Raw genomic sequence first — 27,665 nt, 5'->3', positions numbered from 1 at the left:
TGGTCCGCATTGCCGGCAGTAAATCAAATTCATTTAATGAGGATTGGACTCTGCCCTTTGTCACGATTCTGTTCATAACTTTTTATTGACAAATTTTCTAGGCACAGCCGAGGTGTTGAGGGGGTTTGGTTTGATAGCCTCAGCATTACATCTCTGCTTTTTGCAGATGATGCGATGCTGTTGGCTTCATCTCGCCGTGATCTCCAACTATCACTGGAGCGATTCGCAGGCGAGTGTGAAGCGGTTGGGATGAAGATCAGCACCTCCAAATACAAGACCATGGTCCTCAGTCGGAAACGGGTGGCTTTCCATCTCCGGGTCGGGGATGAGATCCTGCCCCAAGTGGAGGAATTTAAGTATCTTGGGGTCTTGTTCACAAGTGAGGGCAGGATGGACTGGGAGATTGATAGGTGGATTGGCGCAGCGTTGGTAGTGATATGGACTCTATCCGTTGTAGTGAATGAGATGAGCCGAAAGGCGTAGCTCTCTATTTACCAGTCGATCTAGTTCCTACCCTCACCTATGGTCACGAGCTGTGGGTCGTGACTGAAAGATCAAGATTCCAGATACAAGCAGCCGAAATGAGTTTCCTCCGCAGGGTGTCCGGGCCCTCCTTTAGAGATAGGGTGAGAAGCTCTGCCATCCCCGAGGCCGCTGCTCCTCCACATTGAGAGGAACCAGTTGAGGTGGCTCGAGCATCTGGTTCGGATGCTTCCTAGACGCCCCCCTGGAGAGGTGTTCTGAGCATATTCCACCGGTGGGAGGCCCCGGGGACGACCCAGGACACGCTGGAGAGACTCTCTCTCAGCTGGCCTGGGAACGCCTTGGGATCCTGGTTGAGTCAAACGCCAGAGGAGCTGGTTGAAGTGGCTGGGTAGAGGGAAGTTTGGGAAGCTGCTGCCCCCGCGACCCTACCTTGGATAAGCGGGAGAAGATGATGGATGGATGGATGGATGGATGGATGGATGGATGGATGGATGGATGGATGGACGGACGGACGGACGGACGGACGGACCGACCGACCGACCGACCGATCGACCGACCGACCGATGAGGAATAAGTAATGCACTGTGGGGTTACTACTCCTAATAGTGTACTCAAAATGAACAACACAGCGCACCACACATTTAAGCAATGTGATATATTGCTGATAGTACTTTTATTAAACAGTTCTTTAACAGTTCTACATGTGTCTTTTATTAGTGAACACGCACTAACCAACAACAAATTATGATTCATTTGCTATATTAATCCGTTATTTGGCTCTGCCAACACAAATAGCTGCGAACAGTGACGTTAGCCCTGGAGCTAGCCATGCGTTAAATGCTAATTTGCCAAAGTATTAACACTGATTTAAAAAAAAAAGAAAAAAAAGGGACAAATGAAGTTTGTTTTAATGTTTCACTTTCATCGAGCGAGAAAGACAATTAGGATACTTCACTTCAAGTCATATTGCATTAATAGTTCATTTAGTTAGAGCTCTAAAATGAGCAAACGTAAATCATAGTAGTAATGCTAAATAACATGAGAGCAGTGCACTCATTAGGCGCATATAAGTCAAGTGTTAGCTCCTGTCGGAAAATCCATAGTAATGATACACAACCATGGATATTTGATGTAAGCCAAACTAACGGTTAGAACACCTGTGAGGTGGAGTGATACGTAAAATCAAACGTTCCAGTGCTGTTGTACTGTATATCATGACTCGAGGAATGATTTGCTTGGTCAGAAGTAACTCTTGTATAAATAACGATATCTCCACCGAAAAACGCAAGTCTTTTCTCAAACCAGATGTGTGTCGTAAAACCAGGCCTGACCTGTCAGAGACAGCCACAAGGGAGCCAGACCACCAGAAAATACAAAGAAGAGGAATGAGTGGTAGCAGAAGAAGATCTAGCAGACGTTACGGCACCTGCTGGCTCGCTGGTAACTAGATTTCCTTGCAAAATCTTCTTGTTGTTTAGTTATACAAACTCACAACGCGACCAGTTAATCCTCTATCTATGTCGGGAGAGTTTCATCAAGTCTGTGGGTAGGCATGGGCTGTGGAGCAGACTGATGGCTCAATGTGGTTTTCAAAAGTTCAAGTTTCAATAACCGTTACTACCGGCTATCAGCGACAGTGGTGGGCGCATCAGTAAACATTTGTCATTCCCCAGCGGCCAGTACGGCAGTCCGTCATCATTAGTCCGTCATGATTTCAGACTAGCTAGTCCGTCACTCCGTCTTCCTTAATCACTAAATTCAATTTGGGCACCACTATTTTAGGACCGTCAGTGAAAAACTGTTTATATGTCATGACTCGAGTCATGCAAGGAGTAAGGTTTGGGCCTTGTCTCATGTCTGGGGTCACGCTTGGGTTAAGTTTGAGTAGAGTTCATGTGCAAGACCCGTCACGTGTCTGCTTTGGTATTGATGTAACAGAGTCCAGTTTCAACTAGTTTTAGGCTATATGAAGTCTGGACTATATGATGTCAAGGATCTTTTATGCTATATGATGTTTGTTGATCTGCGATTGGCTGGCAGTCCAGTCCAGGGTGTCCCCCGCCTACTGCCCAGAGCCAGCTGAGATAGGCGCCAGCACCCCCCGCGACCCTTGTGAGGAATAAGCGGTCAAGAAAATGGATGGACGGATGGATGTTTGTTGATGTCAGGAACTGTAATTACGGAGTCAACAGCCAATCAGAGAATTCCATGTCAGTACTAGTACTCACATGTCTAGCCACAACCAATGAGATTGATTGACTGTCTAAGGGTCTGAGAAATATGTGTGTTCGCCAGATTATTGCTCAACTGTTCCTGTGTACGGCTCTCTTAGGTTTTGCCTCTCAATGTGAATAAATAGATAAAATCTTATTTGTGTCTGCGCCTTGGGATCCAAACCCCTCAGCACACAACATTATAAGGGTAACGTCACACAATTGTATTCATTTAGAAACAGTTTGGACAACTCTATACAAAAGAAAATATAGGAATCACTGCTCTTCCTCCTGATTCTCCTCCCCAAACTGCCCCTCATCTTTGCATTTCTGGTTAGTGACAGTTCAGGTGATGGCCAAAAATCTCTTCAGTCGGCGGTTATTGCTTCAGTGTTTCATAGTTTCATTCCGTCGGCTAAAGGGGAGTCAGTCAGTGACGGACTGATGGACCGGTGACGACATGCTGTTACAGCCCATCTCTGTTCACCGGTAAAGCGTTTGCAGCTCTAGCAAATGATTTCAAATGACATCAGGTTTCGCTCAAGGTCGGAATGTTTCCGAAACATTCTGTAGACGGTTTCAATGGTTCTCTAAACGGTTTAAATTTCTCGGTGAGCGTTTGCGAACCTTGAACACATCCTGACGGGAGTGCGCATTCGCTAACTTCGTCAACACTCGCAAACATTCACCCTTCAGTGGTTTATGGGCCTCCTCTTTGATGTTAATTGCCTCCAATAAACTTTTTTTCTTCATCTCTGTGAGCAAAGAGCTCTTGGGTGAATTACCGCAGGAGGAATCATTTCATTTCATGCCTATCCGTACGTCGGCCAAACTGTGTTGAACACAAATATGAGGATATTCTATCGTAAGTGTTGAACAGGTTTAACATTCACGATTTTCATTTCATTTCCACCTATTTCCTGGGCAGATTTGGGAGGATTATCACTCAGGAAAATCTTTTACAGACAGAGAAAAATTGGGCCATTCCTGACTTTGACCCCATGGAAAAGCTAAATTTTGGTCAGAGTTTTGTGTACATATTCCTCCTGAAATTTTTGGACAAACGCCAAACGTTACAAGGCTTAGGGCATTTAATCTTGGCGCTACCACTGTATACTGTAAGCATCGGCACCGTAGGTGTGGAAACATGAAGACGATTCTAAGGGGCTATGTCGTGACAGGGACCCTCCAAAATAGTCACTTCAATTTGCGCCCCGAGAATGTTTTCTCACAGGGGCCCCAAATATATTTCGAGACACCCCTTCTTGTGGGCACAGGTTTTCAGCACGTGCGCCTGCATTTTTAAAGAAAATCTAACCTGTGCTGTTTGTGTATAGGATTACACATGTGTGGCAGTGTGATAACGGGGAAGGAGACACTGATCTAATGCCGCGGAGCTGCGCGCCATTCCTATCTTGGCAAGCGTCCGCTATTGGTCAACGCCTCGCATCTTCTCAGGAAAAAAGCGTCTTAATCCTGTCGCCGGCTTTGGTTTCAGACAGGTCGCCGCACACATATGCGGCATAGTGACATGTGTGTAGATTACATAGGCCTGTTTTAATTAGTGAAGAAACTGTACAGAGAAACATCTCTCACCCGGCACGCCCGACTTAAGTTTCAACTGAGATGTCGGCGATGTCATACAATCTCGGTCGGCCTGTAACCTTACAGCGAACCGGTTAATGGTAATAAACTATTAATAAGACAAAGAATCAATCTGTCGAATCATCATCTTGCGCAGCCAAGCACGACGTCTACAATCTAAAGCAGGGCTATGACTCATTCGCCCGACGTCAGATGAGGGATATGTTGCCCGTGTTTGTGTAAGCGACAAAACGCTGCCTGCTTTGAAAACTGACAAATGCAATCACAAATGTGAATCCCAACAGATCCCGGTGCCACATATTTACTCACTCATCACGTTTCATCAAGACAGAAAACTGAAACTCGGTGAAAGACGACACAGGGAGAAGGTTGTGAGAATCACTTATCCGCCCCGTCAGTATTATCGTAACGAAATAGGCAGCATGGGTGATATCAAAACCCGCAAAGATAAACAATTCCACGGATGCCAGGGCATGTTCCGGGTACACTTGCTGTAATGCGATGGCGGAGGAGGGGCGGAGGTGCAGATTTGAGGGCGGATCATTGCTATCCGCTCTGGCCGGAGAGCGGAAACATGATCGAAGGCCGGCGAACGAGCAGATGAGAGAAGGACGTTGGCGGGGGAGACAGCGGAGATCCGGGGGGGGCGGTGGGAGGCATGTTGAAATTCCTAATAGCATGAAGGGGTTATATTCTGAAGGCCAGCATGGGGGCAGACTGTTGACAGACTGACAGACAGCACCCCTGGTCTGGAGCATGAGGAAGGCCAGGGGTCTACAGTAACCCCTGGTTTCTCTGTGGTTTAGTGGTGTATAAATCACAGCGACGCTTCTGATACGGTGTTAAGGGGCAGCACGTGTCGTGTCGCACACGACGGCCATTGAAATGCGCCAACAATAAAGCGCATAAGGAATGACAACGCGGGAGGCAATCTGTAAGCTGCATTACCACCGAGCCAAGGGCAAGACTTTTTATGTAAGAAAGCGGTCACAGTAAAAGCATGAAGTGGTCACGTAGTTGAAAACAAAAATCTTCAAAGTATCTTAGACAAGTATAAAAAATATATATATCTCAGCCATCCATCGAAACACAAGCCTGGTGAGCCGCACCCACTTTCTGGAACCAAAGAATGGGGGTCTGGACAGGATTCTATTGACCAAGTTCGACCTGGTACAAAACGAACTGTGCAATCAAATTTATTTGCTGTGACATATTCTTCGTAAGCTGATTTGATCGTTTCATTTGTTTACAGAAACATTCGATTCAAAGATCAAAGAAAGCTATTAGAATAGTCTTTGATTTGAAATAATACTTTCCATTTGATTAATTTACATTAATTCCAAGATTTTACTCTCGTAAATATCTGTCAGAAACTTTGAAGAAAAAAGCAGAAGTAGAAGAATGTGATTAATCGCAATTAATCGTGATTACTTAAGGGAAATTAGTTACTTAAAAAATTTTAATCGCTTTGTCGGCACAAATCTATTTCAAAAGAAGACAGATAGAGCCGTTAAAATTGATTGATTAATTGGCAAGTAATCGATTACCAAATTAATCGACAACTGTTTAAATAATCAAGTAATCGTTTGGAGCCGATTTTTCATTAAAACTGTCCAAATCCTCTGATTTAAGCATATCAACAGTAATTGTTCACTGATTTCTGATTTCACCGGCGGCCATCTTGCATTGCCACTCACTCAGGCGTCCTAACTTGAATACATTGATTACGCTCCGGCGGTGGTTTTCATGTTACTTTCTGTCTCTATGGCGAAAATGCCACTGATAAGACTTGGAGAAGCGCTACATGCACATTTCATCGCTACAAACACGATTGATTACACAATGCGAGGTGCGCATGCGCAGAAAGTCGGCCATATTTGTTTGTCAACTACGGGAACTACGCTTAGTCAAAATACGGAAGTATGGGACGTAACTTCCGCTTTTCTCTGACTGCTTCTGATCATTATTACTCGATTACTCGAGTAATCATTGGAATAATTTACATGTTATGTTTATCCCCCATTACAAAAGTCTAACATTTGACATGTTCAGGGCCCTAACTCTTGTTCAGCGCCATTCCAAATGATGTACAAAAAATAAAAAAAAAGACTAATAATATGCAGCATGGTCAAAGTCAGTTTAAATGGATAAAATTAAAAATATTAAAAAAGCAAGAACACGTTTATTTTTGCCATAGTCATTCAAGACATTTGTAACGGCCCCGTCAGGCCAGCGTCGGTGAACTTCGGTGACCTAACAGAGTCACATAGATGTGTTGTAGAACACTGCTCAGTGTGAAATTTGGGCCTGCTAAGTTGAACACAAAGCCATTGTAAGAATGGCAGCAGTCGGATAAACTTGTTTCTGCTATTTGGCAGTACAGTATTTAATTTATCTGCATGTCACTAAATGTCGCAGGCATAGATAGACAAACAAGAGCCATTTGTTGTAGCAAATAAATTACTGTCCAAACAATTAAGTTCAACTATTTTCATCCCCAACCCACAGTAGTTGGGAAAATTGGCTAAGACCGCATGTAAATGTCGTCAATATCAACAGTTCAAGTGATGTCACTCTTAAATCACATTGCACAGCTTTAGTAGCAATCGAGCTCAAAGGTCGCCAGTCGTCTCCTTGGCGTCAGGAGCCTTCGGACATAAAGTAAGGAAAGGTCATCAGTCGTCTCTCTCGGGCGCCAAGAGCTTTCGGACATAAAGCAAGGAAACAAAAGAACGGAATCTCAAGAGGATATACTGTCCCCTTCAAAAGTATCGGAACGGCAAAGTCAATTCCTGGGTTGACATTTGGGGTTTACATCTCAATATGCTAAACAAATCGGGACAGAGCACTTTTTTTTCTTTTTTTTTTAAACCCACCCACTTTTCAAGTAGGCAAAAGTATTGGACTTTATTAAAGATCCTCTGAAATGACATGTTCACATTTTTTTTAGGTTTTTGATCATAAATATGCCTTACTTAGCCTGACTAGGTCCCCAAAGTTGTGAGATAAACGACCCATGTTTCCCTTTCCGATGGGCGTTTGTATCAAAGTAGCTCAAACTCAAACTTTCAAATGGGCTGTTTCAGCAGATCGGTTTTATATGTCACAAACCCCACCTTTTTCGGTTTTACACGTCACTAACTCCACCCTCACAATTTTCAACCCCTCCCTCTACCGGAGATTTCCAACTCACGAATAAACAGCAGCAGTAGTAGCAGGACAGCATGGCAGCAAAACAACCCCATAGCAACTGCTCTGAACCAGATTGTACAGAGAACAACAAAAACGTTTTTCTTCTGCCACAGAAAGGTTTGTGGTTGCACTTTATTTATGCATTCAATATGCCCAAGCAACTTCCCAAAACGTGTGTTTGTTTGTGGCAAACATTTTCTGACAACTGCTTCAGGCATTTGGGACAATACAAACGGCAATATTCCTTCAGGTGCAGACGTGAAGACTCCGTTTGTAAACAGGAGCACACGGAAAAGACGAGACTTGGCCACGCCCAACTCATTTTGTCATCAAAAACACATGGAAGTCTGGCAAGCCTTGGCCACGCCCACCAAAATCTGCTTGTTTGATGCTAGGCTAATAGTAGACCTTCCTAGTGGAGCTTGAAACTCTACAACAAGGTAAAATTTCGTGAAATTTTCTTTTGATACAGTATTAGGGCCTCCAGAGGATGGTTTGCGTCCTTGCTGCAAAGCTCATTTTAGGAGATCTTTTAATGAACTTAAAGTGAATAACAATTATCATTTGGTGGCACAGCATCAAGCCTGCGACCCATTGACTGCTGAGGTTTGGATCCCAAAACGTAGACACAAATAAGAGTTTTAACACTTTATTCGCATAACGTCAAAAGGCGTGGAACTAACTTGACTTGACCAGAAACAACGAGAAGGCATCGAGGAAGAGAGAAGCAGGTGGCCAGCTGGACAGAGGAAATAATCCGACAAACACACATTTCTCAGACAGTTTATATAGACGGTGAATTGATCTGATTGGTTGTGGCTAGACATGTGGGTAACAGGACTGACATGGAATGATCTGATTGGCTGTTGACTAGATAAAGAGATTAAAGACTCTTTAAGACATCACATAGCTCCTGACATCACATAGGTTAAGACCAGTTGAAACTAGATGCCGGTTACATCAGTTCAAAAACAGACACTTGACCTCATGGTCATGACCCAATCATGACACTGACTTCGCCCGACTGCTGCATTTTTCATTTGAAATGCTTTGACAGGCCTTTATGGTAGTCTCTTTCAGTTCTTGTTTGTTTGCTCTATTGGGTTAGGTTCTGGTGATTGACTATGACCTTCCATTTTTTGCCCCAGATGAAGTCCTTCGTCTAGATGCAAAGACCATCAAATAAAAGCTGGATTACTAAAATGTTGTCTTAACTTTGATCTGAAACTCAAATGTACAGGACTGTCTCAGAAAATTAGAATATTGTGATAAAGTCAATTATTTTCTGTAATGCAATTAAATATGCTGGTGGCATTTGATAACTATCTTTAGATAATCATTAGAATTCCTTAAAGGCATTCAACTGACGTTCCTGAAAGTTTGCAACACACCTGTGCTATAACTCGTACATGCATGATTTCAGTTAGGCTTTTAAATAAATTTGGAGATACAGACAAAAAAAAAAAAAAAAGACAAAACATCCATCCAAGCGCAAAGATTTATGACAAGAGATTCCATGCAAAATCAAAACAGCTGCCAGCGGTTTATCATTCTACCGAGTGAGTCATTACATTTTCTCCCAAATCAAGAAAAAAAAAAAAAAAGACAATTGATGAACGCGTTGGGATAAACAAAGGGTTGTTAAGGTGAAATGTGCCTCCAGATATCAGCGAGGCAGAGGGAAAATATTCTGACTGGCAGAAGATGAACACCAAATGTGAAAGATTTAAGCAGATAATGAGGAATGTTCGAAGCAGGTGTGGCTCCTGTTTTAATTTTTCAACTTCGTCATGGAATTCGGTCACAAAAGGTCCATTATGGGTGGCTTGGCCACTACAATCAATAAAAGAAAACCGTATTTAATGAGGTTGTTTGAATTAAAACTATGTACAAATCCTTGTTTTTGAAAAGAAAAATGCAATCTAAATTACAGAAATCGATTTCTGGAGAAATTCCGGGTGAAGGCTGAGAGGTGAAATGAAAAAAAATGTGGAATGATATCCAATGAATATTGAAATGATATCAAATGATATACAATGACCTGGAATGATCAGAACGTGCCAAAGTTGGAAATGCTTGAATCGGTCAAAAATGTATAAATTACAGGAGAAAAACATCGTAATCTTTGGCTTTTATTTTGAAACTTTGATGGAAAAAAATATGGTAGCTATAACTGGAACAGTTTGAAGTAGGAACGGTTTAGAAAAAACAACAAAATGTAGTTTTTTGCTTTTATTTGAAATTTTGAAAAAAAAAAAAAAAACGCAGTACGAATTATCTGAACTGTTTAAAGTTCAAAACTCAAAAATGCAGAAATTACAAGAGAAAAACAAAAAATTGAAATTGTTGCCTTTTATTTTGAAATTTTGAAAAAAAAAAACATTGGTAGGGATAAGACTGAATAGTTTAAAGTTGGGATATTTTGAATGGGTAAAAAAAGAAAGCAGACAAGAAAAATAAAAAAAATGTAACTTTTGGCATTTATTTTGAAATTAATAAAAATTATATAGATGTAGGGGTAAATTGCACACTTAAGTTGGAAGGGTTTGAATCAGTCAAAAATGTAGAAATTACAGGAGAAAAAAAAACAAAGGAAATTTGTGGCTTTTGTTTTGAAATCTTGTCAATCTCAATGTCAAGAGAAGTGAAGCCACCGGCGGACATCTGAATGCGTAAAAAAAGATGTAGAATTTAGAAGAGAAAATCAAACGAAATTTCATTTTTAGCTTTTATTTTACAATTAAAAGAAAAAAGTTGTGGTAGTGTTAGGCTGAACAGCTTAAATTTGGAACGGTTTCAATCGGTCAAAAAAATAGGTGGAAATTAAAGGAGAAAAATGAAAAAACTTGTTGATTTTATTGTGAAAATTTGGGGGGGGAAAATAGCATTAGCAATAAGCTGAGTTTAAAGTTGGAACGGTCAAAAAGATGACAAAATTGGAAAACAAAAGCAAACTACATTTTTTTGCTTTTATTTTTGAACTTTTGAAGAGAAAAACGAGACCTTCCCTTTACCCAATTCATAATAAGTGGCACCGTGACCACTCATAACCTCACACAAACTATGCTCGACACAAAGGAGACGAATGTAAATTCTGTTTCTCCCGTCTTGTCTACCCTTCTTTCTCTCCGGGATTTGTACTTCCTGCTTTGGAACACAATGGCGGAATGACTGGAGGATGAGTGAATAGCGGCCACCGTGGGGACTCCTTAATGGTGCGCGAGGAGCCACAGAGGCGAGGAGGAAGACAGGGTGGGAGCCCAAAAGTGTCCGATCTGGCCTGTAAAACGGACTTGAATGGCTGTCGAATGGGCGACCGAAGAGATGGCTGGAAATCAGCCAAGTTTGGACTGAAAAGACAGCATGATGTTGCTGCTTCCACAGATACGAGCTCCTCATTCCCTTCCGCTTGCCAGGACTCATCGGATCCTCCTACCGAGACCTCAATTTGTTCCGAGTCCCAACATCAGTTCTCACAAGTTTTTTTGGCTCCGTTCGCACGCGAGTAAAGTTGCCGTCCAACCAGAAGGGAACGATTATGTAGTCACACACGCAAAACTACTGCATATCTCCCAGCTTAACAAATGAGCCTCCTCCTCCTGTGTCAGACAGAACACATGGGAGGGGGGCAGAGATCCGGTCATGTCTTGGAGCGAGATGTGACCCCAGTCGAAGACTAATAAACACCCCGGACCTCAAACTTGCGGTCTTGATGTGATAATTGTACGATTGTCCGCGCTTTTGTTTACGTCAATTAACTCATTCACTCCCAACCATTTTCACTTGTGGTTTCCTGGATTTTGACTGATTTTTCAAGGGTCGCGAAATATTATGTTCTATTGCTATAAAAATATGGAACATACCAAAAGAGAGATTAAAGTCTCTTCTTTTATCAGGGAAAAAAAAAAAGTATATTCCTGTTTCCGCTGTGCAGCAATTAGCAATAGAACATGGCTAAGTTTCAACGTTTTCCACAATTCTGCTTAGAACTGTGGGGAAATCAGCTTGTTTTAACATGGCCTGGTTGATCTCTTATACTCTGCTGCCACTCAACCATTTTCTGCAGTAGAGAGACTGCATCAAAGACTTCTCTATGCTCTGGCATCAAAAACAAAAACAACAACAACGTATAAGTACGTCTTTGGGACACTTAAAACATTTAAAATGACGTATTTATACGTTTTTGGGAGCTAATGAGTTAAGAACAATGTGCAAGAAGATCCTTCCCATGGAGAAGAGATGATGCTGGCACTCCCCCCCCCCCCCCCCCTTCCAGTTTGAATCGGTTTGAGGAATGCGTGCAGAGAGTCTGCTCGACGCAGACCTCTCATTAATCGAGGCGCTTGAAAGCGGGATGACGCCGGCGGAGGAGATTGAAGAAGGATGAAAGGGAGCAATAAAAATGATGAGATATTTGCGGGGAGGAAGATGGCTGAAGATTGACGCCTTTATGGCTCCATTGTGTTGCTGCGTGCATGCTTGGCAAGGCAACACGCGGGTCCCTCGCAAGCTCGCCAGGCAAGGAGGAAAGCTGCCGGCGCGGCGCCCGCTCTTGTTAAGGAACTCGTGCAGACTGAACAGGCAGCGCTCAGTAACGCCCAGATAGACAAAAAGAGGAGAGCGAAGAACATGCAAGGACGTCTCATCTCGATTCGTTAGCAAGTGGCTGGGACTGGGGTGTTAAGTTTAGACTGTGACATTGTTTAGAATTGGAATTTCTGAGTCGCATGTCCTGGTCACACTAAATCAGGGGTGTCCAAACGTTTTCATTTGAGGGCCACATACAGAAACTCAGAAGGACTCAAGGGCCACATAATGTTATGAAGATAAATTGTGTTTAGTGCTAAAAATTGCACAAATAATTTATTTGTGTTTTTTTTGCATATTTAGAAAAATGCTACAGTATATAAACCAATTTATTTGTAATATGGCAGTCGGGTTATTATACTTTTGGAATTTTTCATTTTAGTGAGTTTTTATTCGTTTTCAGGGTGGTCAGAAGCTATGTGATGTCAGGAATCTTTCCTCTCTATCTAGTCAACAGCCAATCAGATCATTCCATGTCAGCCCTGTTACCCACATGTCTAGCCACAACCAATCAGACCAATTCACCGTCTATATAAACTGTCTGAGAAATGTGTGTTTTGTCGGATTATTTCCTCTGTCCAGCTGGCCACCTGCTTCTCTCTTCCTCGATGCCTTCTCGTTGTTTCTGGTCAAGTCAAGTTAGTCCCCCGCCTTTTGATGTTATAAATATAATAAAAAGTGTTAAAACTCGTATTTGTGTCTGCGCTTTTGGGTTGGGATCCAACCTCCGAACATAAGAAATGATATCAAATTTTGTCTGTATTTCGAGGCTGGTATTGACGTCATCAAGTACACATTTTTATCTGTTTCTGGGTGTATTTCAATTGGTCTCTACATCAGGTTTCATTTCATCCCTGTTGACTTGACAGCGACAGCGAGTATTGATTGACCGTCTGCAGCAGCAAACAGAATTTTGATTTGATATTGTTCGACAAGGAGGAGCTTTAACTCAAGATGTAGACCGTGAGAGGGTGTTTTTTTATGTGCCGTATTTTCCGCACCATAAGGCGCACCGAAAAGCCTTCAATTTTTTCAAAAGCTGACCATGCGCCTTATAATCCAGTGGGCCTTATATATGGACCAATATTGAGCCGCAACAGGTCTCGCTGTCAAGACGCTATCGGTGACCCTGCACGATTGGCAGATCCCGCCATCTTGGATCTAGCTAGCTAATACTAATACTTTACCTCAGAGAAAATAATAAAACAGCTGTTTATTCATTTTGGGAGTGAATGGAGTTGTCAGAAAGCTGGTTTGTAATCTATTAATAAAGTTTGACTGACCTCTCTGTTTTGTTGACATTCCCTTTAGCGCAGCACCATCTAATGGATGCAAAACGTAACCCCAGCCTCTACTTATATATGAAAAAAGTTTTAAAATATGTCATTCATTGAAGGTGCGCCTTAAAGTGCGGAAAATGCGGTACTATGATGAGTTTGGAAAAGCTACAGTGGGTTTAGGTATAAAAGCCACACGTAAATAAATGCCCAATTTACCATCACGGCTCTGACTCCAATATTGCCTGTGTAGTTTGTTTCTCTGCCCTCTTCTCAGGCTTGCTTTTGAGGGGGTTGTCACACGTCTATATTAGGTGAGAGGAAGATGAAAAGCCGAGGTCATTAGCGACGCTTGGCGTGTGACTTTATGACTTTACAAGTCCTTTTTAAGCTTTGCCCCCGCTCCGCCTATCCTTCCCCCCCACTTTCCCCTCAGCAGACCGGCCGGAACCCTGCAAACTCATCCTGTTGTGATGTGTCACGTCCACTCAGGAGAGCGCAGAGGCGTCGCTACGACGCAAACACGATTGGGACACGAGCACATTTCAGCCCGAGATACGCAATGCGCTCGCTCGTCTATCAGGCCCATAAACACTTTTCCTCCCCGCCCTGAGTGATTAAATGAGACGTGTAGGGACGGATTCCGGATATCCTCCCTAATTTGAGCATGAGCTCATGGTGCGCCGCGGTGTCCTCCTGTGTCCAAGCATCGGCCTCTAGAGCAATACCTCTGCCGGTCAAAACATCTGCAAAGAAAAATACGTGCAGACATCGACAGAGAGAGAGAAAGAGTGTGCGAAATGGTGGGAAATGATGGCGGGACAAGAGGGACGCAAAAATTACATGACAAAAAAAAAAAAGGTTGAGAACTTCCTGTTCTAATCAAGTACACTAGCCGATTTTAACCATTCAACTAACGAACCAGCTTGAGACCTGCTGCATGATGTCATGTGACAGAATGTGAAATCACTGTCAAAGACAAAGGCGTGGGAATTTCTATGCGAGTTGATTGAATAAGGTACACCAGACAGACAAGAATAGTGGGATCAAAGGTCATTGCACCCGCCATAAAAGGAAATGGAAGAAAATGTCAAGTTGGTATCCCTTTGCAGCTATAATCATTCTTCGGGGATGAGAGAAGCTCATGGGGAGGGGCCGGGAGTTTAATATGTTGAGGTAGATTTTTCTCCAAACTCTAAATTAAAAATAAAAATATAACGTGAATACCTGTAGAAAGACTGTAGTAAAAAGAGCTGATCACTGCTCTCATCTAAAGCGATTTGGCAACTTGTTTGCGCAATCACAATTCAGACAGTGTGCTGAGTGGTGTGTAGTGTTAATTTCATCAATGAAAACTAAACAAAAAATAATTTTGTCAACACACATTTTTCACCGGACTAAAACTAGACTAGACTGGACTAAAACTCTCATTAATAAACAATAACTGGGACTGTATCAGTATGCATTTCCGTCGACTAATGAAGACGAGACGAAATTGTACTTCACTCCATAAAAACTGGACTAAAATCTTTGGACATTTTAGTTCATGAACAAAAATGAGACGAAAATTATATGATTTTGTAAAATCCATCCAAATGTTTTGAAATTTTAAATTCAAAATGATGTGAAAATGCGCAAAACTGACACGTGACTTGTGCCTGTTTCCATCTGTTCTTCTTTTGCGAATATTGAGAGAGGACTCCGCCGCTCTAGGTGGCGGTATACGCCACAGAGAGGTGATCCACCACTAATTTAAAAGAAGAAGAACAGAAAACGACTGTGCCGTGCACTGACGTCGTATGAGTTTGCTTTTGTAATTCTTGATAAACCGAACTGTTTCTTTGCTGTTTTCCATCTAAAATTGCATTAATGTTCTCTTCTTCAATTAATTCCAAAATGATTTCTGTTTAGTCGTCCACCCCCCCAAACATACCTGACTTTATCGTACGACATTGCTTTAGGAATACAAACGTACAGGTGATGTAATATGTGCGACGTGCATCCGGTCTTGTCAGCGGTTATTCGCAAAACCTGTTTCCATTGCCAAAATTCACATTTTCCTTTTTTCGATACGCTTGAAAAGTCATCCCTTCCAAGCGTAAAAACTTTATTTCGTGAATTTTGGGCCATTTTTCGAATTTCTGGCGTTTTTATTTTCACATTTCTTGAAAATTCAAATAAAAATGGGTGGATGGAAACCCAACTAATAACTTCTATTGCATTTTGCCCATTGACTAGAATGAATATAAAAGAAACTTTTAGAACCGGCTAGATAATTTGGACGGATATATAGATGGAAACGCTACTTTATTAACTCTGAGGGAGGTTCCAGTGTAATATTTTACCACCATGTACACTTGCTGCATATACGACAGTAATGCCTTAGTCCACACTTTCATTAAGTTTACTGACAAATAGTCCTGTATAGGACTGATGCCTTTGTCCCCCCCATGACAAAATAGATGAAGTGGCTGGGGAGAGGGCAGTCTGGGTTTCCCTGCTGAAGCTCCTCCCCCTGCGACCCAGCTCTGGATAAGCTGTAGATGGATAGGACGGACTACCAAAGGATTTTTATGGCGCTAAAAATGATTAAGTGGTCAGAAAAACAAACCCGCCCGAGTCCAAGTAGCCTACCAACAAAAAGATCTGTTTTCAATATATATCAATACGAGACTAAGGCTATGGTGTTTTGGTATTTAATATAAATGTTACCCACCTAATTTAAGACCTGGATGGTCTTAAAAAGAACATTTGTGGCCCTGAAATTGAGCTTCAACCTTTTCAAGAGCCAACGAGAAGGACGTCCTTATCCTTACATTTACAGCTCTCATTCCGATGTCTCTTATTAGCCAAAACTCCAAAAGTATCCCTGCGGCTTGAGTTGTTGCTTCACTAACTTTTTTGTCTTTTGCACTCTTGCCAGCAATGTCTCCCAGGACACGCAGCCTGGAGAGTTGCTGGCTGATGAGACAAGGATCAGCTAATTATGTCGCCTCAGTGAGAAAATGCACCGTCCTTGCCATGGTGTCTCACACACGCATTCTCTCTCTCTCTTTCGCACTTTTCCTCTTGTGAACTCCACTGAAGGGCACCGATAGTTTGAAATGTGACACACTTTCATTGATAACAGAATCGATTTCTTTCAAAAGCACCTGTCAACTCCTGTGAACAGTTTGAGATTGTAAGCAGACAGTTTGTCTAGCAAGGGTGGATAATACTGTGCAGATTTATGACCACCAGGATATGGCCATCACGTCCCTCCTTCACTTACTGACATCCATTCACAAGAAGTATTCGGAAATCCACAGGAAAACACATGCAGATTTCATCCTCTGAAACCGGCTGAAACGAGGTCCCAAATAACGGTAGCTGCTTGTCGAAACTGTGTAAGATGTATGGCCAATCCTGTCTCAAAATTTTAGTTGACCATGGAATTGTATGCGTGAATCACACACCATGAGCACATATTCAATGATGACACAACAGAATTGAAGCAGCAAAATATTCTCCATCCATGACATTAGTGAAGAGAATTACTTGATATTGCCGACTCAAGAATGATCAACAAAATGTAAGTTGTGTTGAACCCACAAGGTTCTCACGTTCAAAAATCAGAATTTCTAAAAAAAAAAAAAAAAAAAAAAAAAAAGGTAATTCGATAATTTAGCATTTTTTGGTTGTCGTCAGTTCGCAACTTTAGAAAAGCAATAAGAACGTTTTGATAGCTTGAACAATATTTATTATTAGTAGTAGTAGTAGTACAATGTTTGAGCCACAAAAATACATCACACTATACTTCCCGCCAGGTCATCGTGGGGCTATAGCTACCAGCTAGCTTAACAGCTATTGTCTGTTACATCAACTCCTCGCTAGTAGTACAAAAGTACCAAGTGATTATTAGGGCCCGACCGATTAATCGGCCGCGGATTGTAATCAGCCGATTATTGGCCTTCAAACATCAGCCAAAACAATCGGCTAATGGGGCCGATTATTTCCCCCTTAAAACGTTATCGAAGAAAACAGAAGTTTCCGACGTTGTGAAAGTGCCCTGAGTACACCATTTCGCTTTTGTAGCATTAGCAACTAGCAAGTGTGTAGCGTATGTTATTCTGGTTATTCTGTTGCCCCTTTAATCTGTTTAATGACACCGCGGTTGGAGTTAACCGTAAAACTAACCACACGACGTAAAGAATTACATCCACGATATATTTAAATACAAAACGTGCTTCGTTTCTAAAACAGCGCTAGCCTAGCACGAACAGCAAGCAAGTTAGCACATGCTGACAGGAAGACAGGAAGTTAGCGTTGACTTTTGGAGTGTTTTTCCTTCAAATAACGAATACCACACACAAATTTTGTGGGAACACATACTCACAGATGATAACACTACGCAAAGGCACAAATTCTTCCCAATGTGTGAAAAACGTGTTATTTTACCAGAATTCAATCGCAACCTTCTTCTGTTGGTACACACTGCCCCCAAGAGGCCAAAACGCACAGGAACAGTCGAGTTATCTTGATTTATATAGCACTGTCAAACAACCTTAGCTGTCAGTATTTGTATTATCCATCCATCCATTTTCTTGACTGCTTATTCCTTATATATTTCAAATAAATATTCGGTAGATTAATCAGTAATCGGTATTTTTTTTCTGCCAAAAATCGGTATCAGCATCGGCCTCAAAAAGGGCATATCGGTCGGGCCCTAGTGATTATAACTCGCAATTGCATTAGATAACACCTGATCCGAAAAAAAATCGCACAGATTTTATGTAGCGGGTGAGGGGCTATTTCATGCATTCTATCAACTATTTTTAAGTGAACATCTTATCTTCAAGCTGGAAATAAAAGCAGCAAAGACATGCACAAAGTTGAAGACATCGACAAAAGTAAACATCTGATGGCTTTAGGGTGCAGCAAGTTTGGTCAAACGCTGCATTAAACTCTGAACAGCTATGCTAGCACTGACGTGCTAACAACACTGCAATCTCTCAGCTGGTTCGCCAAAAGTAATTGTTCGAAACAAACTTAGTTTTAATAAGTAAACCCACACAATTCAACCCACACGGAGATCAAGGATGATGTGCCCGGGTTGTAAGATTATTCCGGTCGCAACTGAATAAATACACCAGTTTGTTTGTTTGTTTTGCATTCCTTTATTTAACCAGTTAAGAAACTCATTGAGAATCTCTTTCCCAAGAGTGACCTGGCCACAGGTTGACAAGGCAAATCCTATGATGGCAACTCTAAGCCTACCTAGCTCAAACTTTGCTCTGTTGTTGACACCTTCCCTCCATCATCATCAGATCATGACGGTCAAGTCATATCTTCTCCTGAAAAGTGGATTAGGAAGGTGTGTTTGTTTACTTGAAGGGGAGAGAGGAGACCAGAGGGGCTAGCCTGGGCGTATCTGTGCGTGTGTGTGTGTTTCAGGAAAGTTGAAAAGGATAAAAAAGCATGTGGTTATTGTTATAGTGGATTTTAAAAGGGGGGAGTTGTAACATAAAGAGATGGAACCACCCGACAGGCATTTGTGGTGAGCTGATCCCCGGATTCTTGGTTCTGTGTGGGGTTGAGCAACATGAAACTTTATTTGAACATATTAATACGCTATCTGAATTTACTGGTGGGGAACAAAGTCCCGTAGCATTTATAAATGTGGTGTGTGTGTTTGTGAGGGTCATGACATGACAACTCCCACTCATGACAAAGCACAGTAGGGCCTTTCGCACTGTCCAAACAAGGCTAGGCCAACGAAAACACACACATGCAGACGTGCGCATCATTTTTCATCTAATGGGTACTTCTTTCAAGAAAGTCGAGCATTTTGTGGCTTTTTTTTTCTATCAATTTGCAAACAAACTTATGACACAGAACCTCGTAGGAACTGCATTTTCCTGGTATATTTATGTTGACGCTAACCGAGCAACACCCTACAACTTTTCTCCACGTCAACTTCAGATGGCATCAGCCAAAATCATATTATAGTTTTATTTCATATGCACACAATCCACTTGCTACATTCCACCCGATGCACACATAGACAGCACAGAAACTGTCCTTAGAAGGCTTTGTACTCGGGCGACTTGTGATGTCATCCTTTTCAGCCCCATTATACCCCCCCCGGTATCTGTTGATATCACATTGTTATTTTTCCATCTCAGCCTTTATGGGCCGTGTGGAGCACTCGATCTTCATTCAGCCAGACGGCCTCAGACATGAGGTAAGACGTGACGGAGCTTAATGATGATGAAAAGGGCAAATACCAGAAACACATTCAGACATTTGCGCTTGTATTAGTGCAGTGTAACTGAAGATAGGCCCAAACTCCAGCACTGTATGACCTTCTAGAGAACATGTTTGACGGCACTAAATTCCAACAAACTGAAAAGTATTCATTTCCGTGACAGCAATGTTAGTTTTGACAAATTCCATTCTTTTTTTTCTTTTTTTTTCCATATTTGAGAGAAGATCAGTGGCGTGTGCTCATTCATTATGGGGTAAAACATGGCCTATGTCAAAGCAGCCTATTGTCTTCTGAGAGTAATTGCAAGCTTCGGATAATACTATAACTACAACGCAAAAAACATCCCATGTATCTCTCCAACAATGTGGGCTTGGGCTGCTTTTAGTGAGGAAATGTTCAAATTTAGACAGCACTGCGGTCAGCTGGGCTCTGGAGGCTTTGTTTCAGAAAAAAAAAACAAACGAAAAAACTTGTTTGTAAGGACATGCAAAGTGACGTATTCCTCTGATTATTTGCCTTAGTAAATAGCAATATATACGTACAGTAAATGTCGATGTGGCAGAGTAAAGTCGACTCGTGTTCAAACCAGATGACCTGTACTGTATAATTGTCTCATATACTCTCAAAAATGAAAGCTTTCCCTTCCTCCGAACCATTTTTAGAAAGACGTCAGCGCAAGGAAAAAACAGGTAATGCGTTAAGATTGAAAGACTTTGAATGAAGAAGCCAGCATTTCAGTAGAACATCAATCAAGCACCAGAAGTAAGAACAGAACGTTCTGGATAAATAAATCAGCAAAGGCTCACCAAACATGTTGTGCTCCAAAACCAAGTCCACTTAAATCCATCCAGGACCTCGCCTCGATATTTGTAGTCTTTGTACTTACCCTGGAAGGCATCCGAGTGGCCAGCGATCAGGTGTTTCAGCTCATAACTGTACAAGTAAATGTTGTGGAGGGTTTCTCGCTTCACTGCGAACTGGTAGCTTTCCTCCATCTTGCGGGTGCAGCAAGAGGGACCCTGGTGCTTGCACACCAGGAGATCCACATCTGGGAGAGAAAGGCAGACATGGACATATGTAATGCGCAATCGGTTCAGCAGTTTTCAAGTTTTCAGTGGTACATACTATGAATAATTAGGGGGCTTTACTTTGGCTGAAGGTTGATATTTTATTGATACTGTAAGAAATTCCAGACTAGCTACAACAATTGTGATTGCTCTCTAAGACTAAAAGGGAAGCTCAGCTTTCCATAAATGCTCTGCTCCTCCCCCTGAAAAATAAAAAGTGAGGAAATATGTACTCCTATGTTTACAATTTATGCCCTATAATACCTTCATCTTTTGTTCAGAATCAGCTCATCACAACCAACTGACACAACTTCCTTCTAATTCATCCCTGCAGTTCACTGCTGCACTTTTATTTATTTATTTACACAGTCAGACGCTGCTCGAAGAGTGGGTTGTTCCAAGGCGTAAAACTGGACGGTCATTGGATAATGCTGGGCTTTTTCTTACCCATTGGACGCTCAGCGTCTCTGGGGTTTATGGAACAGGGAACAGTGGGTCAGCCCAGACATTCGACTACCGTGTAATAGTCCATCCATCTTCTACCGTTTATCCAAGTTCGGGTCGCGGCAGCAGCAGCTTTAGGAGGGAAGCCCAGACTTCCCTCTGCCCAGCCACTTCAACCAGCTCCACTGGCGGGATCCCAAGGCGTTCCTAGGCCAGTTGAGATACATAGTCTCTTCAGCGTGTCTTGGGTCGTCCTCGGGGCCTCCCGTCAGTGGGACATGCCCTGAACACCTCTCCAGGGAGGCGTCTAGGAAGCATCCGAACCAGTTGCCCAAGCCACCTCAACTGGTTCCTCTCAATGCAGAGGAGCAGCGGCTGAACACTGAGTCCCTCGCGAATGGCTGAGCTTCTCACCCTATCTCTAAGGGAGAGCCCGGACATCCTGCGGAGGAAACTCATTCCGGCCGCTTGTATCCAGGGATCTTGTTTTTTTCGGTCACGACCCACAGCTCGTGACCATAGATGAGGATAGGAACTTAGATCAACCGGTAAATCGAGAGCTTCACCTGCCCTTGCTTGTGTACAAGACCCCAAGTTACTTGAGCTCCACTTGGGGCAGGATCTCATCCCCGACCCGGAGATGGAAAGCCACCCATTTCCTACTGAGGACCATGGTCTTGGATTTGGAGGGCACACCTCCCTTTTCCGACTGAGGACCATGGTTTCAGATTTGGAGGTGCTGATCTTCATCCCAACCGCTTCACACGCGTCTGCGAACCGCTCCAGTGAGAGTTGGAGATCACAGTTTGATGAAGCCAACAGTACCACATCATCTGCAAAAAGCAGAGATGCAATGCTGAGGCCACCATACCGGACGGACACCCTCAACGCCAACGGCTGCCTAGAAATTCTGTCCATAAAAGTTATGAACAGAATCGGTGATAAAGGGCAGTGGAGTCCAACCCTCACTGGAAACGAATCCGACTTACTGCCGGCAACGCGGACCAGACTTTGACAGGGATTCGAACAGCCCGTATCAAGGAACTCTGTACCCGTACTCCTGAAGCACTGCCCACAGAACTCCCCGAGGGACACGGTCTTCTCCAAAGGTGAATTTCCATCCGTACAATTTTTAACCATGGTTAATTTTAGTATTTAGGTTGACTGACCGGGCGGCACGGTAGTCGAGTGGTTAGCACGTCTGCTTCCCAGTTCTGAGGTCTCCGGTTCGAGTCCAGGCTCGGACCTTCCTGGGTGGAGTTTGCATGTTCTCCCCGTGCCCGCGTGGGTCTTCTCCGGGTACTCCGGTCTCCTCCCACATTCCAAAGACATGCATGGCAGGTTAATTGGGCGCTCCGAATTGTCCCTAGGTGTGAGTGTGGATGGTTGTTCGTCTCTGTGTGCCCTGCGATTGGTTGGCAACCAGTCCAGGGTGTACCCTGCCTACTGCCCAGAGCCAGCTGAGATAGGCGCCAGCAGTCCCCGCAACCCTTGTGAGGAATAAGCGGTCGAGAAAATGGATGGATGGAGGTTGACTGACCTTTTCAACAAGTGATTTTTCCCGTTGGCATCAGCCAAGATCCCATAGAATCTTAAGGGTACAGGGTCACAATATGGCACAATCAACAAGATTCTGTGCCTACATATAAGATGGCAGTTTCAAAAATTGATACATGCTTTGTTTGTAAAAATTTCAGGATGATGTTGGACTTGATCTAATGCAATAATAATAGGTTTGATAAAGATCAGTTGATACTTGCCACTGCTAATAATAAACCTCTACGAACAGAAGTCCAAATCCTATGTAGTCCCGTTGCTTCCGGGGGACTACAGATTTATGTACATCTCACATGATTGTCCAGTGTGGAGCCTGAGTATGTGCGTGTTTGTATAGTGGCCTGGGTATGCACACAGATAAACAGCCCATAACTCTGCTGGGAGACACAAGAGGCACCATGGGAGGGTGAGAAAGTGGACCAAGTATTCAACTACGTTTCCTGCTATAAATACTTTCGCTACTGAAAATATAAATATCTTCAGCTTATATCAATGTACTGTTGTTGTTAGGTGCAATCACAATTTATATTTGACAAAACATGTGCTGCATGTCTTACAAAAACAAACAAGCGTGAGAGGCACAAACGGTAATCATCTTTGAAATGAGCCAGACGTTGCCCGTTATAGCATCATTCCGAACAACCACATGAAGGCGGTGACCTAACGATGATCCAATAAACAGCTCAATCAGACTATTACATCAGCTCAAAACGAGGCCACCCTGTCCTGCCAGCGTCACCTGCTTCGCACCATTATAAACACAGCCATGACATCATTTCAACCGGTCACAATGAGCTCGGTCTGTCCGAACAGTCTTTTCCCACTTGTTTCCCTGCCCAGACTGTCATGCACTTGGAGAGCCCCGTCGTGCAGTAGCCTGATATGATAACTCACTCGAAAGGGGGAAGGGCTGGAAGGCAGGTGTTGTAACTAGAGCCTCAAGTATGGACTTAGGACAGACCGCAAGACCAGTGCCTCAGCGACCAAATCCCTCCATGAAACACAATAGGGTTGCATTCTCAATCCCTCTTTCCCTTTCTGCCCCTCTCTCCCATTTGCCGGGCATATCCTCGCGAGGCCTGGGTGTCTCTTAATTACTTGCTGAGATTCCATTTGTTCCCATCTCAGAGGCAGAAAGACCAGTGAAGCCATAACTGGATCTTCAGTTTTCCTGATTGGATAAGTAGCTAAAATATCGCTCAGAGACTAACTTTGGCATCAGGAGTCCACCCTCCCCCGACTATAAAAGAACTTGAACGCCATCATTTGCTTCATAGTTGCATAATCATGCGGCACAATTGTGAGTTATTACTACTACGCCCAAGGCTATTAGCTCACAAGCTGGCTAGTGGCTAGCACCTCTTGTTGGAGATAAAGGGGTAAACTGTTTCTCGCCATTTAAATTTCCATGATTAGCTAAATGGCTAAAACGTCGCTCAGATACTATCTTTGGCATCAGGAGTCCACTCTCCCCCACTATAAAAGAACTTGAGCGCCATCATTGGCATCAGAGGTTATCCGACTACTAGGCCCAAAGCTATTAGCTAACAAGCTAACAAGTGGCTAGCACCTCTCGTTGGAGATAAAGGTGTAAAGACCTGCCATCCACTATAAAAGAACCTCAGCGTCATCATTTGCATCTATCCGGCGCAATTGTGAGTTATTTACCACTAGGCCCAAGGCTGTTAGCTCACAAGCTAGCTGGTGGTTAGCACCTCTTGTTGGAAATAAAGGGGTAAATCAAAGGTGTCCAAACGTTTTCATTTGAGACATACAGAAAATCAGAAGGGCGAAAGGGCCACAGATGTTATGAAGAGAAATTGTGTTTAGACCGAAAAAAAAATAAATATTATATTATATATTAGAATCTAATGCTTAGAACAATGTACCTTTTGTTCAGTTTTGGATTGACAAACATTACAAAGTGCCAGCATTGAGACAACATATTGATTATGGGCTGTACTGCAGTTCTTTTCTTTATAATCAATGTGCTGGTGACACATTGTGATATCTCTGTCAAGTAGATGACACTGTAGCCAACTCCTGACTGACTGTGAACCCGATGCCACAAAGCAATGAATAAATATAATTTACTGCTCCTTTAGCGACATGCCCATAGTGAGCTCATCGTGCGTAATCTGGCTCTCATTTTCCTTGGTGTTAGCGTATTATCTCTCTGATATGAAATGAATCTGCAGGGGACTCTCGGTGTAATCCAGGCCGACCTCGCTGTCCCTTGCGAGTAGCCGGATGGAGTAAGTGATACGCAGAAAGACTTTGGCTCTTAAAGCCACCGCAGCGGTCGGTACCGTCTGACCGTGTCACAAATATACCTGCTCACATTTTAGGGGCTCATTCGCCGCCACGCCACGTGTGTTTGTAGTAGTTTAGCAAACCGCGGAGTCTTTGGAATCTGTGGAACGTTTTACATAGCAAACAGAATTGCGGTGATTGTGAGGGGAAACTAAAATATTCTTCAAACACTCCCGGTCAAAGGTCTTCCAATAACTTTTGAGAGTCACGGCACTCTCCAAAGTTAAGTCAGATGGCCACTGTGCAGCTTTGGCGGGAGTTCAGCGACAATTCGGTAAGTCAAATTCAAGAAGCAGATCAGCTGTAATTTATCTGACAGTTTGGCAGCGTTTTAGCATCTGATTAAAGGCCTCAGCAATCAACTGGCTATTGGGTTGGTTTTCTGCTATATCTCACAATTGAATGGGTTGTCTTGATATCGCAGGTGAAATCCTTTAACGTCAGTATATGCCACACGGATGACTTCATTTGGCAAAAGAGTCATTCTAAACATCTGCAAACTGATCTGATCTCGTAATTCTTCTTTGCACAACTGCTCAAGCGAGCTAAAACCTTTGTGAGGGTTTGTGAAGGTAGCAAACGTTGATTTCTCGTCAGGGTTCGTTCAAGGTCGCACACGATCGTCAGATTACTCAAACTTTCCTCACAGCAAGAGAAACCTTTAACTTGTTATGTTGTGGGTCAAATTGACCCGTTTGGAAAATCTAGTGATGGAGGGGTGGCGGGGGACTCGACTCGACTCAACTTTATTTATAAAGCGCTTTAAGAACAGGTGTTGCTGTATACAAAGAGCTGTACATAAACAAACATCAGTTTTGTGGTAAACAAGAACAAAGTTTGAGGTTAAAAACGTTTGCCAGATTGTTGAAAATGTCCTGTGACAAGAAAAACTGTTAAAACTACCTGCGTTTTTCCTCGTCGCAAAGAAATTTTTAACCATCTAGCCAACGTTTGCGGAAACCGTTTTAACGGCTTTTCTTGCCACAACAAAATTTTGAACAACCTGGTGAACGTTTGCGACCTAGAACGAATCCTGACAAGAAATCAACATTCACCAGACGTGTTCCAACAGTTTTACTGCTTGTTCTTCGTGTTGCAATGAAATTCTGGTAAACGTTTGCGAATTTGAACGAATCCTGACAAGGAATCAACATTCACAAGGCGTTTACCAACAGCTTTAACATTTGTTCTTGTTGCAAGGAAATTTTGAACAATCTGGTGAACGTTTGCGACCTTGGACGAACCCTGATGAGAAATTAACATTCGCCACATTTGCCCCTCGGTGGGATAGAAAATGTAAAGAACCTTATTGATTCTGAAATAGAACTTTTATTCATGAAGAAATGGTCTTGGTAAAGTAATATATATATCGTGATCATATTAAAATAATGGTCTGGGTTTTTTTTTCGTTTTTTTTTTTTTTTCCCAGAAAACACGAAAAACTGAAACAAATCCTGATTATGCTATATGTATTAATAATTTAATTATTTTCAGGACTAGAATTAAATGATCTGTTTAACAAAAGGATGTATCTGACTTTAGCAGAGGTAACCAGCATCTTGAAATGTCGAAGGCAAAAAAAAAAAATATGACTTAGGCCAGGGGTGTCCAAACTTTTTCCTCTGAGGGCCACATACAGAAAAATAGAAAGCTGCAAGGACCATTTTGATTTTTTTTTTTTTTTAGTTATTTATTCACACATTCATTGCCAGACCAGCAAAAAATGCATCATTTGACGTATTTTTCCGTCAATGGCAGTGAATGAGTTAAACATGGTAAAAATCAATGAAGCAATTATAAATTGTTGATATCATGTACAGTTACATATTGAAAACTCCACTGAGCAGCAGCTGAATCCCAACTTGACATTCTGAACCACAAGAACAATCGGTCGTCAACTGACCACACTTAACAACCATTAATGTGATGTTTTCAATTTTTTTCCCATTAATAATTAACCATTAATTAATGTGATGTTTTCACAAATTGGACGTTGACACTAAGAAAGAAGTGGATGAAACTATTTTTATTTCTGGAACTGAATTATTAGGTGAATATTTGTGTCTTTGCGTAGCTAGAAATGTTTAATCCACCCTCTTTTTTTTTTTTTTGAGCATTTCTTTTGAGCATTGAAAAATTATTTTTAGTATTTGCCGCAGGCCACCAAAAAATGTATGGCGGGCCACAAATGGCCCCCGGGCCGTAGTTTGGACACCCCACTTAGGCCATTATTTTAAGAACGTGATCATACATGGGCTTGGTAAACTAAACAATATTATGACTAGTATGATTTATGAAGAGCTGTAAAGCAGATTCAAAATAAAATAACACAATTTAACTTGATTTTAAAAACAAGGGTCTGCTTGGCTTTTTCCTAAAACGGCATGTAAAATCTATTCGCCGAATTTCGAGGGGGGGGGGAGAAAAATCCCAGACAGACGGAAGTGCAGCCGACAGCTTCTTTGTAATTTGCGGCCAATGAATTTATTCTGCCTGGCTAAACCGTTCACACACTTAACCCTTAAGACTCAACTCGGAATCCTAATTCCCTTAATCATCCTCAGGTGACAAATACCTCTGGAGTAATTTACCATATTAAAGCTATGGGCTCAGGGGTCTTGCCTCGTTAGGAACAATCCCTTTCAGCGACAGCTCAGTGCCCTTCGGTGCACAAGTC

At 42.5% G+C, this 27,665-nt stretch overlaps 1 protein-coding gene across 1 annotated transcript in view; it reads right to left on the bottom strand.

Moving 5' to 3' along the window:
- Positions 1–27,665, bottom strand: part of gpc5c (glypican 5c) — a 213,226-nt gene that overhangs the window by 146,214 nt on the left and 39,347 nt on the right. The window contains exon 3 of the mRNA XM_077515177.1: positions 20,494–20,655. Within this exon, the coding sequence (XP_077371303.1) occupies positions 20,494–20,655 (162 nt within the window). The remainder of the gene's footprint in view (positions 1–20,493; positions 20,656–27,665) is intronic.

This window comes from Festucalex cinctus, chromosome 1, assembly GCF_051991245.1.
Source record: "Festucalex cinctus isolate MCC-2025b chromosome 1, RoL_Fcin_1.0, whole genome shotgun sequence".
Classification (NCBI taxonomy): domain Eukaryota; kingdom Metazoa; phylum Chordata; class Actinopteri; order Syngnathiformes; family Syngnathidae; genus Festucalex; species Festucalex cinctus.
This window is presented reverse-complemented; position numbering and strand designations above follow the sequence as displayed.